The sequence below is a fragment of the Pseudopipra pipra genome, chromosome 3, assembly GCF_036250125.1.
Source record: "Pseudopipra pipra isolate bDixPip1 chromosome 3, bDixPip1.hap1, whole genome shotgun sequence".
NCBI classification, from domain to species: Eukaryota; Metazoa; Chordata; class Aves; order Passeriformes; family Pipridae; genus Pseudopipra; species Pseudopipra pipra.
Window position 1 is genome coordinate 69,908,890 of NC_087551.1, and position 16,737 is coordinate 69,925,626.

At 45.5% G+C, this 16,737-nt stretch overlaps 2 protein-coding genes across 13 annotated transcripts in view; one reads left to right on the forward strand and one right to left on the reverse strand.

Moving 5' to 3' along the window:
* LOC135411754 (uncharacterized) overlaps positions 1-7,258 on the reverse strand; it is a 31,991-nt gene extending 24,733 nt beyond the window's left edge. Inside the window, exons 1-4 of one of the 3 annotated variants that reach the window (XM_064649775.1) lie at positions 5,218-7,258; positions 4,759-4,864; positions 3,403-3,595; positions 377-480 (exon numbers count right to left, since the gene is read on the reverse strand). In XM_064649775.1, coding sequence (XP_064505845.1) covers positions 4,850-4,864; positions 5,218-5,814 — 612 coding nt within the window. In that variant the 5' untranslated portion in view covers positions 5,815-7,258 and the 3' untranslated portion in view covers positions 377-480; positions 3,403-3,595; positions 4,759-4,849. Of the gene's footprint in view, positions 1-376; positions 481-3,402; positions 3,596-4,469; positions 4,865-5,217 lie in introns of all 3 variants that reach the window. The other 2 variants (XM_064649773.1, XM_064649774.1) reach the window with 2 other exon arrangements.
* Positions 1-16,737, forward strand: part of LOC135411753 (solute carrier family 22 member 16-like) — a 58,437-nt gene that overhangs the window by 35,578 nt on the left and 6,122 nt on the right. For 5 of the 10 annotated variants that reach the window (XM_064649762.1, XM_064649763.1, XM_064649767.1 and 2 more), the window contains 5 exons: positions 7,533-7,639; positions 10,457-10,664; positions 10,862-10,970; positions 11,857-12,033; positions 14,575-16,463. In XM_064649762.1, the coding sequence (XP_064505832.1) occupies positions 7,533-7,639; positions 10,457-10,664; positions 10,862-10,970; positions 11,857-12,033; positions 14,575-15,142 (1,169 nt within the window). In that variant the 3' untranslated portion in view covers positions 15,143-16,463. Of the gene's footprint in view, positions 1-7,304; positions 7,414-7,532; positions 7,640-10,456; positions 10,665-10,861; positions 10,971-11,834; positions 12,034-13,588; positions 14,242-14,574; positions 16,464-16,737 lie in introns of those variants that run through there. The other 5 variants (XR_010429283.1, XM_064649765.1, XM_064649771.1 and 2 more) reach the window with 4 other exon arrangements.

Consider the following 16,737-nt stretch of genomic DNA (forward strand, 5'->3'; position numbering starts at 1 on the left):
GCGTGTCTCTGTATGTCCCTAGCATTTCTGTTTGATTGTTTTTTTCCATATGGACAAAAATATGTTTAACACTAGTCATGCACTATAAATGTAGCAAAATCAGGGTGAGTTGATTTCTTTCCTTTCAATACTCATAGATTTTATAAATCCTCTTGCAAGAGAGCACTGAGTTTGAGAACAAATGCTTCTGTTCCTGTGGGGCATCTTTTCATTTCATTGCTCATAAAAAGAATTATTTTTTATAGTTTCTTATCTGAGTTCTTAAGTTCTTTTATGTTTGTATTTTTCATCTGTACCTTAGTGCATATTTATTGTGCTGATCTATGTCTCTGGAGTTACATAATTGTTTTATGACATAGTGAATCTGAATTCTTACCTGTATTAATTGCTGGTCACTCTTGCATGATGACAAATGTTTTTGTCCTAAATCTTATATCCAGTTTTATTAGACAGTCTTGCAGTTTGTTAAGGACATACTTTCTGGGTTAAATATAGGAATAAGAGCAATTATCATTAGTGTAACGATAACTAATGAAAAATAGTAAATATGTGTGATATTTTGAATAATTATTTTAAAACTTTGTGAAAGATCTATTTTCTACTTTAACAATTCCCTTCAATTTCTATGTGCAAAATTCTATAGTTTAAACAACCATGTAGGAAAAAAAAGCTATGCAAACTATGTGCAGTAATCATATGCTCTGAGTAGTACCCTGAATTTCTGAACAAGGGGTGAATCCTGCCTGAAGACTGAGGGCTTTTATGCAGTGGCTCTGTGGAAAGAGATGATGGTCTGACATCCCAGCGTTGGGATGGAGTGCAGGACTCATTGGCCTTCTCCTGCATCTTTCACAGCTTATTTTTACCAACTCCTTAGGTGCAGTCACTTAGGAAGCCTCCACAGCACTGGGCTCAGCAACATGCAAGGTCTGTGAGTGCCTTTTGCAAGAGCTTAGGAAAAGGTGAGGTCATGGAAGCTTCATACCAGAAAGGCATTTGTGCCTGCAAAAAGGAGGCTCTGGATTCATCCTATGCCCTTTTCAAATATCTCAGAGATGCTCGTCTGAATCCCAGAACAGATTCCTAGGGGAGAAATTAAACTCAAAAATTTAAAAAAAAAAAAATAGTGTTCACAAAAGAACAAGTTTATTCTATCAGGGAAAATTCTAGTAAATGCTGTCAATTAGTATCTGCATTGTTACCTCTCACAGGAAGAAAGATTAAAGCACACCTATGTACTGGTAGCCTAATAATTTTGTACAAGATTCTGTGCCAAACAGAGTGTGCATTTTGGTAACATGGAGGAAGTATGTTTTCATAGGAAGGAGTTTGTTTGCCCAGAATTTGTGGATTCAATACAATATATTTTAATGGCTTTTTAAAATGTGCATTTATTATCTGCAATTATGGGCAAGAATAAAGTCAGACACACATTTTTAATTTTTACACCTTTACCTAATTTAATGAACTCCTATCACCAACTGTCCATTTGGTTCACAGTCCCTTATAGAGGCCTGGCTGGTGTTTTGGCATTCCACAGCAAAAACCATCTATGGTTTAAGCTAACAAGTATCATGTGTATGTCTTTTCCCTGTTTGTGTTTGCAGGTGTAAACCAAGGTTTGGGTAATGTGTTAGATGGTGACTATGACAAAATGCACATGAAAAATGTGACATATTTTGCATTTCAGTTACGGAAAGAATATTATATTTTTCTTTGCTTTTATTTGTATAAGCTGACTGGGGCAGTAGTCCCTCAGACACATTCAGTAGTGACAAAAATAGCTGCAGATACTGTAGAATGGGTATGAGTTATCAGTAAAGAGAGTAGGTGACTACAGAAATGACAGAACAATGTACATGAACACTTGGTGTTCAGTGGATGTGAAGACTAACTGTAGCTTCCTCATGCAGGCATTGGAGTGGGCAGACAGTGCCAGGAAAATAGGAATTGCAGTAATTTATAGTCCTATTCCTCATTATTTGGCCCCTTAGACCTTCTCAGGAACCTATTTATTCTTCACTTCCCTTAAATCTCTAATTAGTGCAAGTAACTCAACTTTCTATTCTTATTTTATTAATCTTATGTTTTCTGATCAAGTTACATCCATCACTTTGCTTCGTCATTTGTGTTTTGAAGGCTTGGTATGTCCTTGCCAGGTGATTTACGTTCCTCCCTGAAAATAACCGTAATAAATGGTCCAAATAGTTGTTTGTTGAAGTTGAGAAATTTGAATCATCCCTGATATACTGATTTCAAGAGCACTGAGCTCAATCAAGCTGAGAAAAATCAAGCCTAAAAAGTATACACCTCAAAAGGGGAAACATCCTTTTTTTATATGACTGGTATATAAAAAATGATTGCAGAGAGGTTTGTGCACAAAACCAGCTCTTTCAAATAAATTACTAACCTAGGTTTATGAATAATCAGAAGTAATGGGAAAGATCTCATTTAGTGACAAACCAACTCTTCTCTCTCTGAATTCCTGTCTAGCACGCAGGCATGGATACTGCTCAGGTGTTTGTTGCAGATGAGTAGGATCCCTCTATGGAGTGCTCACAGGCATGTAGTTATTAACATTGGCTCATAATGTTACATGTGGAGATGAACAGACTTGCACAGGAATAAGAAAAAAACATAAGGGGTGATTCTTGTAAAGATTCTCGCCACAGTCTCATTGCCAGTGATGTGATTAAAAAGTGGTTTTGACTGAGGTGATCATGAACATAGCAAAAGAACCAGGGATAATTGGGCAATCTCTCAGCAAATATTTTCACAAAGCTTTTCAACAGGAATGTCAGAACTACTGGTTTCTTCCTTATATTGAGAGAATTTCTCCAGAAGTAAGTAAATAATAGGCAAACAGCAAAACGAGGCACATCTTAAACTTTTTGCTGAAATGGTAACTTGCCATGGACACTGATGCTTGACTTGATCTTTGAACTGGTTAAAGAAGTGGCACATAAATGATTCATGTCATTCACAAGACTAGAAGCAGGTCAGCATCCTGTTTTCAGAGAGGTCATTTCTGCTTATCATTATGGGTCTATTCAAGAGAGTATACAAAGCAAAAGGAATGCTAAGGTAAAGGGAAACACTTCTTCAGCACTGCTTGAGCTGGGCTGGTGGTGTGCTGGAATACCACTGCCAGTCATGGTTCACAAAGAGCTCCAAGTACAATTAGGGCTGTGTTTGTTCTATGCCAGAAGGCTGGTGCTCTCTTCCTGAGTGCCCAAATCATGACTTGCACTAAATTAAAGGATACGACAGCCACTATCACAGAGTTTGTCAGGAGCATTCTCAAACTACAAATAGGTGAAGGGTGCACTTGGAATACTATTTAGCCAATTATTTGTTAGTTCAAAAGGACATACTTTGCACAATACACAGAATAATACATACACAAACATCCAGGGGATCTTTAGCAGTTGGGCTGTTACACGGATCTTCTTGTCTGTTCTTGTCCTTTTTCCCATTTTTCACAAGAGAACACCAACATCTGTAGCAAAAAACTTCTCATATCTTGAAGGCCTCAATACAGAATGGCTGATCTTCAGTTTATCAGGGCTCTGGGAATTAGAGGATCTATATTGTGCTGTTCATTTTAGGGAAGAGCAGAAGTAAGAAAATCAATGGCAGCACTAAAGAGTTGAAATTGTTTCCCCCTATAGATGCCTGCATGGATAAACAAACATTTGTGGTAGGAAGTCACATATCTAGATTACATGGAAAAAAGCTTTTTCCTCATCCTAAAATATGTTGTACTTTACTTATGGGTGCTTTCACAAAACACAATGTGTTCACCTTTCCAAAATACTTTAGCCCATAGAAGATTCTTGTTATGGAATAACATTACAATAAGATTTGGTATCCCCAATCAGCTTGAATTTCCTGCATCTCATTCTCAGGAAAAGATACATTGGGAATTCCGTGAAACATTCAGCCTTGCACCAACATCTGTCGCAGAACATTTCAATCCAAATAATTCAAATTTGGCAAAGTTATAAGCAATAAGCAGTAGAATCTCAGGAGGAGAAGTAGCAGGCAGTTTTAATATTAGCTGGCACTGCAACCTTCATTTATATTTGAGGGAAATTTCCATATGTGAAAGGATTCTCTCCAAAGTTACTGCAGATATCCTGCAATGGCTTAGAATAGTGTTCATTTTACAATCAATGCACCATGCCCATCAACAATTTCATTTCTAAACAAGTAAACTTCTGTTCTTCTGCTGCTTTCCCTGTCTTAATCCCCTATTTTCAGAACACAGAAAAATCAAGCTACACTATAATTTGGGGGAATTATGCCTACACATGTGTAATATATCGTGGCTTTAGTTTTACCATTTAAGAACACAGCTAGATTGGGAGAAGTTTGCCGTATGTTGTGCACACTGTTGCTGTACATAGCGATATCCTTCAGATGACTGCTGGTCTGTATTTAAATGGCTATAAAGAAAAGGCACTTGCCTGGAAGATCCATGGCAGAAGCTGTTCGACAGGGCTGAAGAGGAGTGGTTGGCAAACACTGTCCTGATGAGCATGTTCAGGGACGAATGCTCAGGCTGTCAAATATTAGCCAAAATGTCCTGCCAAAGGCAAATGCCCTGGAGGCGATAAACTGGGGTATATGCTATATAATTTCATCCTAGCGGTCCTGCAGAGAGGTTTATTTTTTGACAAACTTGTGTTTTTCCGCTGAAAACAGCCCTGCCTGGCTGTGCTCATTACGGGTTTGCGGCTTGGCAAGGACTCGTACCTCACCGACCTGCGATGGCTGGAGTTCCCCTCCCGGCCGCTCGCACGATTGCTCAAGCGCTGTGGCAGCCCTAAGGGAGCTTCAGAAACGCTCAGAACATAACTGCCTGTGAGGGAGGGAAAAAAGGACAATGTATTCCCTGCAGCACAGCGGGTCCCGTTGAGCCTCCTCTGGAGCGCGCTGGGGAAATATCAAGGGGGAAAGTTCTGGCCCGGCCCCGGCAGGGCCGAAGCGCGGCCGCCGGGCGCTCCGGGCGTGCTGCCAGCGCCGGGGGAGGGCACAGCCCGGGCACAAACAGCTCCTTCATTCGCGGCGGGGGGCGGAGCTGGGCCCGGGGGTGCCCCAGGGCAGGGGGGCAGCGGCAGCTCCCGGGCAAGGCGCTCCGGCCGCTCCCGCACGTGTCCCCGCGCTGCCCGGGAGGGCGGCTCTTCCAGGCGGGACCGGGGGCCTCCTCCTCACCAGGTATCGCCTGCTCTCCCCGCTTGGGTTGTTTTCAGACTTGTACTTCCAGCCGAAGAGGGAAATGCTGGACGCCGGAGCCCTTTTGCTGCCGAGGGCCGGAGAAGCGCCCCCCGGGACTGGGCGCTGCCCCCGGGCGTTCCCGCGGGCCCAGCCCAGCTTCCAGAGCCGGGGCCGGGAAGGCTCAGCACACATACCGGGGCGGGAGGGGTGAACCGCAGGGCTTGGCGGGGGGGAAGATCCGGGATCGCAGCCTCTCCCCGCACAGAGCGGCGACGGGCTCCACAGTCCCCGGCCTGCGGCGAGCGAGGACCGCAGACCTCTCCGGTTTGGGAGGGAAGCAAGAACAGCGCTCGGCCCGTAAGTGCTGCTGCTGAAGGTGACTTGCAGGTAGCTGAGGGGGCGGTATAACCTAGCATTCCTTAGGAGCTGTTCCCCATCTGAAGGACGAGCTGAGGCCTCCCTGGTCGGCCCGGGGTCCCCTGTGACGGTGGCTTTCTGTGGTCCCCTGTGACACCTGCCTTCTGACAGTGGTCCCTCGTTCAGTGAAGAGAGAACATCCTTGCCTTCCTTCTGTGGCACTTCCCGAATGTACATCTCACAGAGCAGCCCAAATGGCAGAAAAGGGACTAGGCCAGAGTCAAAAGGACAAAATCAGTACCTCCTCCTCCTCAGTAAACCCCCAGGAGTGGATCATGAGCACCATGTTTTTGCCTGGCAAAACCCCTCTCTGGAGTCATCTGAAGGCAAGCAACACCAAGGGTGCTTGTAAACTGGGGAAGTGAATAAACAAAAGTGATCAGCAAAAAAAAAAAGGAAGGGAAAAAGTGCTCCATGGCAGGCACTGACAGGGACAGTGGGTGCAGCTGCTCTGGTGGGTGAGGAGCCCCTCCAGCAGTTCAGAAAGGCTGGAGCTTTTGCTTCCTGGTACCACAGGCTTCAAGCAATTCAAAAGTGTATTTCAGTACTTAATTACAATGAGAGTTAGTTTAAAAAAACCCACAGGACTTATATATAGCAAATTTTGTTTTTTTTCAGTTACTTCCTGTTCCATTTTCTGGTCAACAGTTCAGCTGGGCTTTTTCCACTGTTTATTTGGGTGTGTAAATATGCTTATTTTGGTAGGCCAGACGGGTTGCAACACAAGCTCAGAGTGGTCAACCTGCTGTGTCTGCAGGCTGCAGCTGCAGCTGGCAGTGGGTGTGCATGTTGTGTGTGTGTGTGTGTGTGTGTTGGGGACCAGTATATTTATCCATATTGATCATGTTGTCCACTGCTAGAATGAAGTTACAGCTGAAGGTTTGTGGCACTTAGTGATGACATACAGCTATGGGAGGCAAGAAAGAATAAGGACACCCTTGTGACACATGAGGCTGGCATTGTCTACTGTTGCCTGAGTTGGGAGATGAAGTCACATCACAAAATATCTCAGTATTTTTAAAAGTAATTCATTCTGGCTTGGGAGGAGCAGGAGGGTAGCGGGACCATGAAACCCACATCAGGCAGCTGGTGTCCTCATTGCTGGGGAATTACAGCTTCCAGGTGACTCTCTCTGGCTTCTGTCCCATTCTTCTGACACTATATAGGGACAGAGAGCTAAACTGTACCTGACACCATTTGCCTCCCTCCCCAGCAGTTACTGCAACTGGTCTGCCTTTTAAAGGCTGATTTTTGCAAAACCCTCAGTACAGGCCTGTCTGACAGGACAAGAAATGTCCCTCTGCTGGGACTAAGCTGGGCTCCCACATCAACTAAAAGTAGTTTCTCCTCCTGTGCCCTCTGCCCAGGCTATGCTGCCAGGGCAGAGCCATAGGTGAGCCTTGCATTCATAGCATGGTCAGTGGTTCTGCAAAGCCCAAGCTGCACTTGCTGATACTAGCTGTGTGTCGCTCTGCTTTGCACCCAGTTGATTTTTGGCACATCAGCACATGAAGGCTTGATGTGCTCCTGAACTGCAGTAGTAAGTGCTAGAAAAACACTGCATTTAATGGGTGTGTCATGGCCTTCTGAGCTGTTCCTGTAGACTCCAGCACTGTCAGCAGCCCCTTCCTGCCCTCACTGGATTTTGCAACATTGGGATCAGTTGATATCGAACCGGCTCGTCTGCAAAAATGCTATCTGAACTGGAAGGACTTCTGAAACCTGAGCCTCCCCCAAGCCACAGCTCCTCTTTCTTCCCTGGGGAAGGGAAGGAAGGTCAGTCCAGAAATTCAATCTCCATCACAGTCCAAGGGCTTCAGCAAAGGAGAGATGTGAGGGACAACTGAGAGCACATCTCTGGCAGATGCATAATGTACCCACCGCATATGTTCCAGGGCAGCTGAAAAAGAAGGGCTGTGCTTGTCCATGGACTGCTGGGAGGCTCGCTGGGTGTGCTGAGAACCACACGCTATTTCCACAGCTACCAGTGCTGAGTGAGAAGGTTTGTTATTAAAAATGTGTTTAAATACCTTTCTCAGAACCAATTTTCCTAAGTAATTACAGAATTATTATTTCCCCCCCCAGTTTCTTGTTACTAATATTCTTCATTTCTCTTCTCCTTTCCCTAACAATTTTCCATGTTGAGTTTCTGGGTGTCACCCATGCAGGCCACCAATTGTGGTTCAGGGTCCACTTGCCCGCCCCCCACTCCATCCTCTTTCCCCGCTGCAAGGGCACTTCTGTAGTCAGCTTACGAAAGAAGATGTGATAATTAATATGAAGAAACTTAAGCGTTGCCCTGAGAGGTTGCTAACAACCCTTGGCTGTGATGCAGAAGGAATGTAATGACAAGCAACACTGCCTGTTCCTCTTTCCCTTCCTACCTAGTAGAGACATCAAATTTTAGGTAGTAAAACCTCAGGGGTAAGTGAGAAGCTGTGTGAAGAGTTATGAGCAAGGATCTCATAAATAAACCTGACCTATCATAATCTCACACAGTTTGTCTTGCGTAGATTTACATCAAATATGCCAAAAGCCACAGGAAGATGGGAAATCAGCCCATCATTATAACTGCAGGCACTGGTTTCCAGAAAAGGTTCTCAGAAAGCAATTAGTGAGGCTGGATTTCTAGTCAATGATAAGCAAGTCCCGTAGGAGAAAGCAGAACCATAGGCGCACAAAACCAAAGGTCCATCTCACTCAGCATCCTCTCCAAGAGTGAATATTGCTAGATAATATACTCCAGGAAAAAAAAGAGCCACAGGCAGAGGAGATTCTTCCCCTACATCCTGGTTGACGGCAATTGAATATGAGTCAGCAGTGCCCTGGAGGGCCAGGAGGGCCAAGTGTGTCCTGAGGGGCATCAGGCAAAGCATCGCCAGCCAGTGGAGGGAGGGGATTTTCCTGCTCTGCTCTGCACTGGTGTGGCCTCACCTTGAATACTGTGTGCAGTTTTGGGCACTACAATACAAGAAAGATATAGAGCTATTAGAGAGTGTCCAAAGGAGGGCAACAAAGATGATGAAGGGCCTTGAGGGGAAGCTGTATGAGGAGCTGCTGAGGGCACATGTCTGTTCAGCCTGGAGAAGAGGAGACTGAGGGGAAACCTCATTGCAGTCTGCAACTTCCTCATGAGGGGAAGAGGAGGGTCAGACACCGATCTCTTCTCTGTGGTGACCAGTGACAAGATCCAAGGGAATGACCTGAAATTGTGTCAGAGGAGGTTTAGATTGGATATTAGAAAAAGGTTCTTCACCCAGAGGGTGGTTGGGCACTGGAACAGGCTCCCCAGAGAAGTGGTCACAGCACCAACTCTGGCAGAGGTCAAGAAGCGTTTGGATGATACTCTCAGGCACATGGTGTGACTCTTGGGGATGGTCCTGTGCAAGGCTAAGGGTTGGACTCAATGATCCTTGTGGGTCCCTTCCAACTCAGCATATTCTGTGATTCTATGATCCCTGCTTAGCTTTTGACAGTAATCCCTTGATGGGATGCCTGAGCTGGCAGATGCACCCCAGCTCACCTGGTTCAAAGCTGCTAAAGGATTTATCACCTCTGAGGTTGCCCAGTCTCTCTCTTTTGGGCCCATTTAGTTCTGGCTTCTGGGAGTTTGTAGGGTGCACTGAGCTGCATGGTTCAGTTCTGCTTCATGCCTTCACCAGTGTGAAAACTATGAACTGGCTGGGGCCAGGCACACAGGCTGGCACCTCGCTGGGATGGGCAGTCAGGTGATTGTCAACCAGGAGCTGTGCGCCACTCACCAGGACAGGTGCCAAGCTCCAAAACTTGGCCAGGACAAGGGAAAATAAAACCACTGCACCTCTTCGAGTAGCAATCAGCAGTTGAAAATTCTGAGGAGTGGACAGAATTTATGTCCTGGAGGACATAAAGCAACTTAGAAAGCAAGGCAGAGAGAGGCAAATATACAGGCTCTTCAGGCAGCAAGACTGGCTGGCTCCTGGGGACCACTGTCTGTTGCTGAGAGAGCATGGCAACCTTGGGTGCCCACAGATCTGTCCAAGGTAGTGGGCCATGCTGGCAGGTACAAATCCGAGAATGGATTTGGAGACCTCCAGTGACTAGGGGCACAAAATCCCCCAGAACACAGGTAGCTTCTCTTCCCGCACTTTTCCTGCCAAGGCACCATGGCCCAAACAGTTTTTGGATGTGGGCATGTAAACAGCCAGGCTGTACCATGTGAGAATATTCATTATGTTTAATATGTAAAATTCCTGTTTCCCAGGACAGAGCTAAGCAGGTAACACAGTCCTCGGGGGCAGGAGAACTAAGATGAATGTTCAGAAGAAGCATCTCCCACCATGGCTGGACCTTTTCCTCAGCGTAACCAATTTGCCTCTTGTGCAATTTGCTTCTGCTGCCCAGGCAGTGGCAGCTCTCATTGCTGGAGATCCCAATATTCAAACAACCTTTTTCCTTATGGTGCCAAAAAGCCAGTTTCTTCAGGGCTCCGTGACTTTTGCACCTGACATGATTGAAAACTCTATGGGTGCCTCAATCCCTTGGGTTTTATTAAAAAAACCTTGCCCCAAAACAGCCAAAACACCAATGGTGCACGTACAGATCTCTCTCTTGCCCTCTGCTCCTGTGCCGAGGATGAAGTACTTTTCAAAAATTTGTCATCGTATCAAAGGCTGATGATTTTTTTAATCCTCACTTTCACCTTGGTTGTGTGCAGCAGTTAGCCTTCAATTAGTTGCTCTGGGGGGCTTATGTTACATCTTGTGTGGGTATTTCATAGCCTGATGAGAGTGTGAGGCCTGGATAATAGTGACATGTGATATGTTGTTTCTGAATGCAGGTACGTTTCTTTTTCCTCTGCCTCTGTATCCTGGAGATGGCAGCACCCAAGGTCGCAGTGGTCGGCGCGGGAGTCATCGGCCTGTCCACAGCACTGTGCATTGTGGAGGCTTGTCCCAGCTGCTCTGTGACAGTCCTTTCAGACCAGTTCAGCCCCAACACAACGAGTGATGTTGCTGCTGGGATGCTCATTCCTCACACGTACCCAGGTTCGTGAAGTTCACCGTGGCATTGCCCTTAGCACCCTATGCAGCCATGTGTGCGGGTGTGCAGCGATGCACAGAGGCTCAGGAAGAAAAGTGCCTTCACCTGTGTTCTCTGTCTGTCCCATATCCTTGACACTCATTTGTACACTTCTATTCTTTGCATTATTCCTCTCTGCATGTTTAATTTCATTCACACGCAGGCACACCGATTCACGTGCAGAAGCAGTGGTTCAAAGAGACTTTCACTTACCTTTTTGCCATCAGCAACTCAGCCGAGGCAGCAGAGGCTGGCATTCACCTGGTCTCTGGGTAAGAATGACCCCCTGGGGCAGCCTTTGGTGTGTTTGTGCTGTGTTCTGGAGCAGTCAGAGAAGTTTTCCTTGCTGGAGTTCAGGTGTATTCCCTTCATGAACTAGGTTTTATGACTGTATTCCCAAGAAACTGCATTGCAACTGCTCAGATATGATGTATTTTTAGGCAAAATTCATGCATAGGTGTGCACAGAAAAACCATTCAAGAATGACCAGTGCCAAGTGTATTTCAATAACTGATGTTTTCCTCACTGTCATCCACCAGTTGCTTGCAGCAGGGGTGGTCTTCATAGGGATGGGACTGCAGGATCTTCCAGCTTCAGCAACTAGGTACAGGGATGCAGTTAGGGGTGTCCATTGTTATCTCTGAGGCCTCTCGCTGGGTAGCTGTCTCTGGCTTTCTGGGCTGAACACCTATTTGGTTTCCCACAGGGGTGGGTGTGTTCGGGGTGTTTTATGCTGCCTATTATGTACATAGAAATTTGCCTCTTGGGAGTGTTGAGACTGGGCACTCTAGCTTTATGGGTATCTAAAGAACTATGTGCAGGTGTGCGAGTGGCCCTACCAGGTCCAGCCAGGTTGTGGCAGGGACACTGTACGTGGGAACTCTGTACATACACTATTGCTGGAAGAACTCTCTGCAGTTTATTTACCCCAGTGTGTCACCCTCAAGCTCGGCTGTGCCAATCCTCTGCCTATTTGTCCAGGCAAGTATTGCAGTAGCAGGCAGCAATGTTTCCCTGTTGCTATTAACCTTTCAGAGCTGTACTGATGAGCAGAAGCAGGTTCCTGAGCTCCTGAGTTTGTGCTAAGATTGATGTGACACATAACACGGCAGAGCACTAGCAGTAAAGTTTTCTAGGTTATTCTCTGTGTCCTTTTAGGTGGCAGATCTTTAAAAGCACTCCCAAGGAAGAGTTACCTTTCTGGTCAGATGCAGTCCTGGGTTTTCGACCAATGTCCGAAGCAGAACTCCAGAAGTTCCCACAGTACCGATTTGGTCAAGCCTTTACGACACTGAAATGTGACTGTCCACCCTACCTGCTGTGGCTGGAGAAAAGGTTGGTTTTGCTGCAGGCTGGGCATGTGGAGAGAAACTCAGGCAGAGGGACTGGGGGCAAGATGAGGTCTCTTTGAGAACCTTAGATTTGAACAAAACTGGAAAAATGCTGTTTGCCAGTGGGGAAAATGCAACAAGATCTTCCTTAGGGAGAAGCACAGGAAATAAATACCCAATTTTTCAAAATGTGAAAGGCCCTATTTATGCAATGTCTACTTTCTCCCAGTGTGTCTGTACAGTGGGGCTTGGAGTGTGAGTGACCCTGGGCAAAGGACCAGCCTAGCCACAGGAGCCATGCTTGGCCAGCTAGACCTTGAAGGTACACCAGGAACCTGCCATGTCCTAAGAAAATGTTTGGGTGATCCTCATTTGTCAAACTTCCCAAATAATATCCCTCTGTTTTTGAAGATACATCCAGCCCCTGAGAGAATAGGCGTGTCTAGGAAGGTGTCTTATCTGTGAAGACTTTGCACTTAAGAAGTGGCTGGACCAATTAATCTCAAATTTGGTCAACAGTTGGAGTAATTTCTTAATCCAGTCAGGTGAAAAAAACCCGTTAAATAGCATCATCTTGTAACAAACCTTCTGAAAATGTTTGCCTGCATAAGATAGGTGATGAGCTCACTCTGAGGAGTTGTGGCTTCAGAGTTCATGCCTGGATTGACAGCAAAGTTAGAAGATTTGCTAATTTCCAAATTTCTAAGTTTCCCCAAAATACCTGGATTTTGGAGAACCGTAGGAGAGATAGGATGCAGATCTAAAAGGGCTTTGACACCTGGAATGTGTATTTAATCCATCTAAGTACCTCTAAAGTGAGCAAATAGCTGTCTCTGATTGAGAGAAAGTGATAGGCTGCAAACTGATTTGAGGTTAAGTAAAGAGATGTGTAGTGACACCAAGGTACAAATTGCCAGCCAGCTCAGCTGGTTACTTGGATGCCTTTCATCACACTGCAAAATGTGAAAAAAGCATTTCTTGTTCTAGCAGCCAGACAGGCTGGGAGTACTCCCGTGGCACCAGTGCCACGTGAGGTCTGTGCCATCTACTTGGTACACATTCTCTGTCATGTTTCATTGCCTAACACAAGCAATCTCTGCTGCAGGACAACTAAGTTGTACAACCCATTTAGTATCTGCCGTGAGATTTCTGCCCTCTCCTCATTCCTGCTGTAGTCTTCTTATTTCTCAAAGAATATAGTCTAATGAGATGATGAAGCTCTTTTTCTTTCTCTTCTCCCTGGTGATGAGCAGTGAGAGCATATTAAACATGTAACTAATTCTCAAATCCCTGGTGACCTGAGCAGTATTTATAGACTATTCTCTTGGCAATTCACAAGGAAAATTGTTTTTGTGCCCACCTGGCTGGTCCAAAAATAGACTTCAGGATTTTTTTCCTGCTTGCTTGCCTGAATCCTGGAATTTTCAGAAGTTTTTTTTTTTAATGGTGGGTTTTTAATGGCATGATGACAGCGTTCCAATTACAACACTTACGAGCTCTCCCAGCAAGTTGCCCAGCCAGAGCTGCTGCGTGAGACCTCCCCTATTCTTCCCAAACAGCTTCAGTGTCCTGCTGCACCAGGCCTCAGAGCATCATCTGTGCCCTGGATCCTTCTCTCACTCACTGCTTTGTGGGAAACCCTTGCATTTACAGTGAAGTTGATGACTTTTCCAGCTGCTGGAATATTGCAAAGGACAGGATTTCCCATCATTATCACAGACCTGTCTCCTGACTTGCTCATGCTAAAACCCCCCAGTAAAAACCCCCAGAAACTGGAGCCAGCTGACAGCATGCAGTGACTCCATCTCATGCCAGTGATTTTCCACAGGGAAGAGCTTCAAGCTTCAGGCAAGTTCAGGGGAGGATTTAGCTTGAAATTGAGCTTAAAAATAAATGTCAAGAGGAGGTGACTTTTGCTGAAGAGCAGACATGGATCTATAGTGCTCTGAGCTGTCCTAGGTGACTCCTGGCTGCTGCTCTAGGAGGCTGTGTGTTCCCTGGGGGTCCCATGCCACATCTGCCTGGCCTGCATGGATGTCTGAGGGCTTGGCACATGGCACTAGATGACTCTCTGGCTCAGGAGGGGTGTTGGGAATGAATGTGATGGCATGTAACAGGCACATCAGAACAGATGTAATATGATGGCTCTGTCACCAGCATGAGTAAGTTGGTAAATAAATCTGTTGGTTTTCTGCTTGCTTGAGCTGTTAAAGCTTGGTACTGTTACAGAAATGAATCAATGAGACCATGAGCACCTGACTGTCTGCCTAGGGTCTTCTGCCAGACCCTTCTATAAAACTGATCAACTTGCTGTATCTTTTCCAGCCCAACAAAGCTAAAAAATAGCTTTGGTGAGATTAAATCAGAGATCAAATGACAAACAGAACCCCCATGGCATTTTCTTTTCTTTTTTTGTCCCATCTGTTGTTTGGTTTTGATCATTATGTAAAGGCAAAGGAAATCTATCTCATTTACTTAATGTTCATAATAATTAATGAGGGTTTAGAGGTTTCTTTCCTGCCTCACTTCTGGAGTCTTTTTGCAGGTTGAAAGCAGCTGGCGTCCAGACGTACAACAGGAAAGTTTCAGACTTGTGGGAGCTACACAGTGAATATGACATCGTTGTCAACTGCACAGGCATTGGAGCCCACCAGCTAGTGGGGGACAAGAAACTCTTCCCTGTCAGGGGACAAGTACTCAAGGTTTATGCTCCTTGGGTGAAAAACTTCATCCGGGACGGGGATGGCTTAACTTACATCTACCCAGGGATACACAGCGTAACCCTGGGGGGAACCAGGGAAAAGGAGAGCTGGAGTCTCTCCCCTAACCCTGGCACTACCAAAGACATCTTTGACAGATGCTGCTCCCTTGAGCCCTCACTGCGGGAGGCTCAGGATATCAAGGTGAAGGTGGGCCTGAGGCCATCCAGGCAGAGTGTGAGACTGCAGAGGGAGGTTTTGAGCCAAGGAGGAGTTAAGCTCCCAGTGGTCCACAACTATGGGCATGGGGCAGGTGGCTTTTCGGTGCACAGGGGCACAGCCAAAGAGGCTGCTCGCCTGGTGGGAGAGTGCATTGCTGCCCTGAGAGGCTCTTCATCAGGGGCCAAGCTTTGAATCTCAGAGGCTCCTTTTCCATTTACAGCAGGCTAGTGTTGCATCTCCTAGTAGCAGCTTGGACTTTTGCTCCATTACAGAATAAAAGGAAAGAAACTAAGTCAACAACTTGTGGCATTGCAGATATTCAGTGGTATCTCACCTGGCTTCCAGCTGCTACCTTGGAAAGGCATGGTGGCTTGCTCCAAGTATTGGTCTAGCTGTTCATCTCCTCTATGTGGCGTTGTTGCTGCCCTGGGCCTTTGTCCTAGCCTCATGTTAAGAAGAAGATAAGATACATAAATACTTTCCACGTAACAGGGATCACATTGCTGCATATAAGACAAATAACATCAATTTAGCATTTCTGCATCCAAAGGGTACACTAGGTTCAGATTCAGTAAAAATCAGTTCTCTCCTCTTGTGCCAAATCTAATCTAGTGTTGCCCTTGCTCCTGCCATTCCTAACAAATTTTATCCTTGACTATATAATTTACAAGGAAAAGAAAACCCCACACAGTGCTGCATTACAGCGCTCCAGGTCAGCTCTTACAATGTTAGGTCATTGTCTGCCACAGTGATTTTAAGAGCAGGTCTGTGATAATGATCACTGCATTTGCTCATATTACACCTCAGAGAACTTAGTTTCTGCTAACATTGCCCCATATGAACTACAGTTTTGTGCATCTTTTCTCACGCTTGTTTGCAAGTCTGGTTTTTTTCCTCCAAGTCTCTCAGATTTTGCTCTCACAGATGATTTCCCCCCCACCCTGCTTAGCAACATTGACATGGCCTGTGTTCCACAGAACAGGATTTTTCAGAGTGGGCTTGGGAATGAAAGCATCTCTTTTCTACTTCACATCAACACTGTCTGCATTCCTTGCAACAGCTGATACGAATAAATTGGAGACAAACCAACAAGGATTCTAACACCAGGATCAGTTTCATAAAAGAGAAGAGCCATTTAAGACTAGATATACACTCTAAAGACAAATTTGTCTGTAATGGGACGTGAGCAAGCTCCTCTGCTGTAAGAAAGCTGAGTCACCAGAGCCCAGACCATCTCACTCTATGGCAAAGGCCAAGCTGGGCTTTACACTGCCCTCGGCAATTCAAGCTCTTTGATGTGGCTGAAGATAATCACTCCCCAAAACTGGATCTTACTATCAAAATACAAGTCTGATTGTTAGTGATTAAATTACTCATTAGATCTTAAATGTCTCATTTAAGAGTATCATCCACTTTTGTCTGTTTTTTTGTCCTCGGAGTTATAAAACTATTCAAAATCCTTCAAGAATGTACGTGATTAAAATGAACTGATAAATAAAGTTCTAATAATGGAGCACAGGTCATTTCTGTAGTGTTTTCTTTCATAAACAAGGGTGTTTCTTTCATTTGAGATGGCCTGACACAGCCAAGAAAGGCCACATTCAGTCATGGCTGCCAACTTCTGCTGTTCTCACTGGGGATGAGGACAGTTCTCCTTTGCAAATGACAGCTGTCAGAAGAAACATCACCAAATTAAATTATAGGTCAATAAGCGCCTGGACCAGCCTAAGCCAGCCCTGCCTTCAGCAGCCTTGCCCTCTTTTTCTCAGCTTTGAAGGCTAATTTTG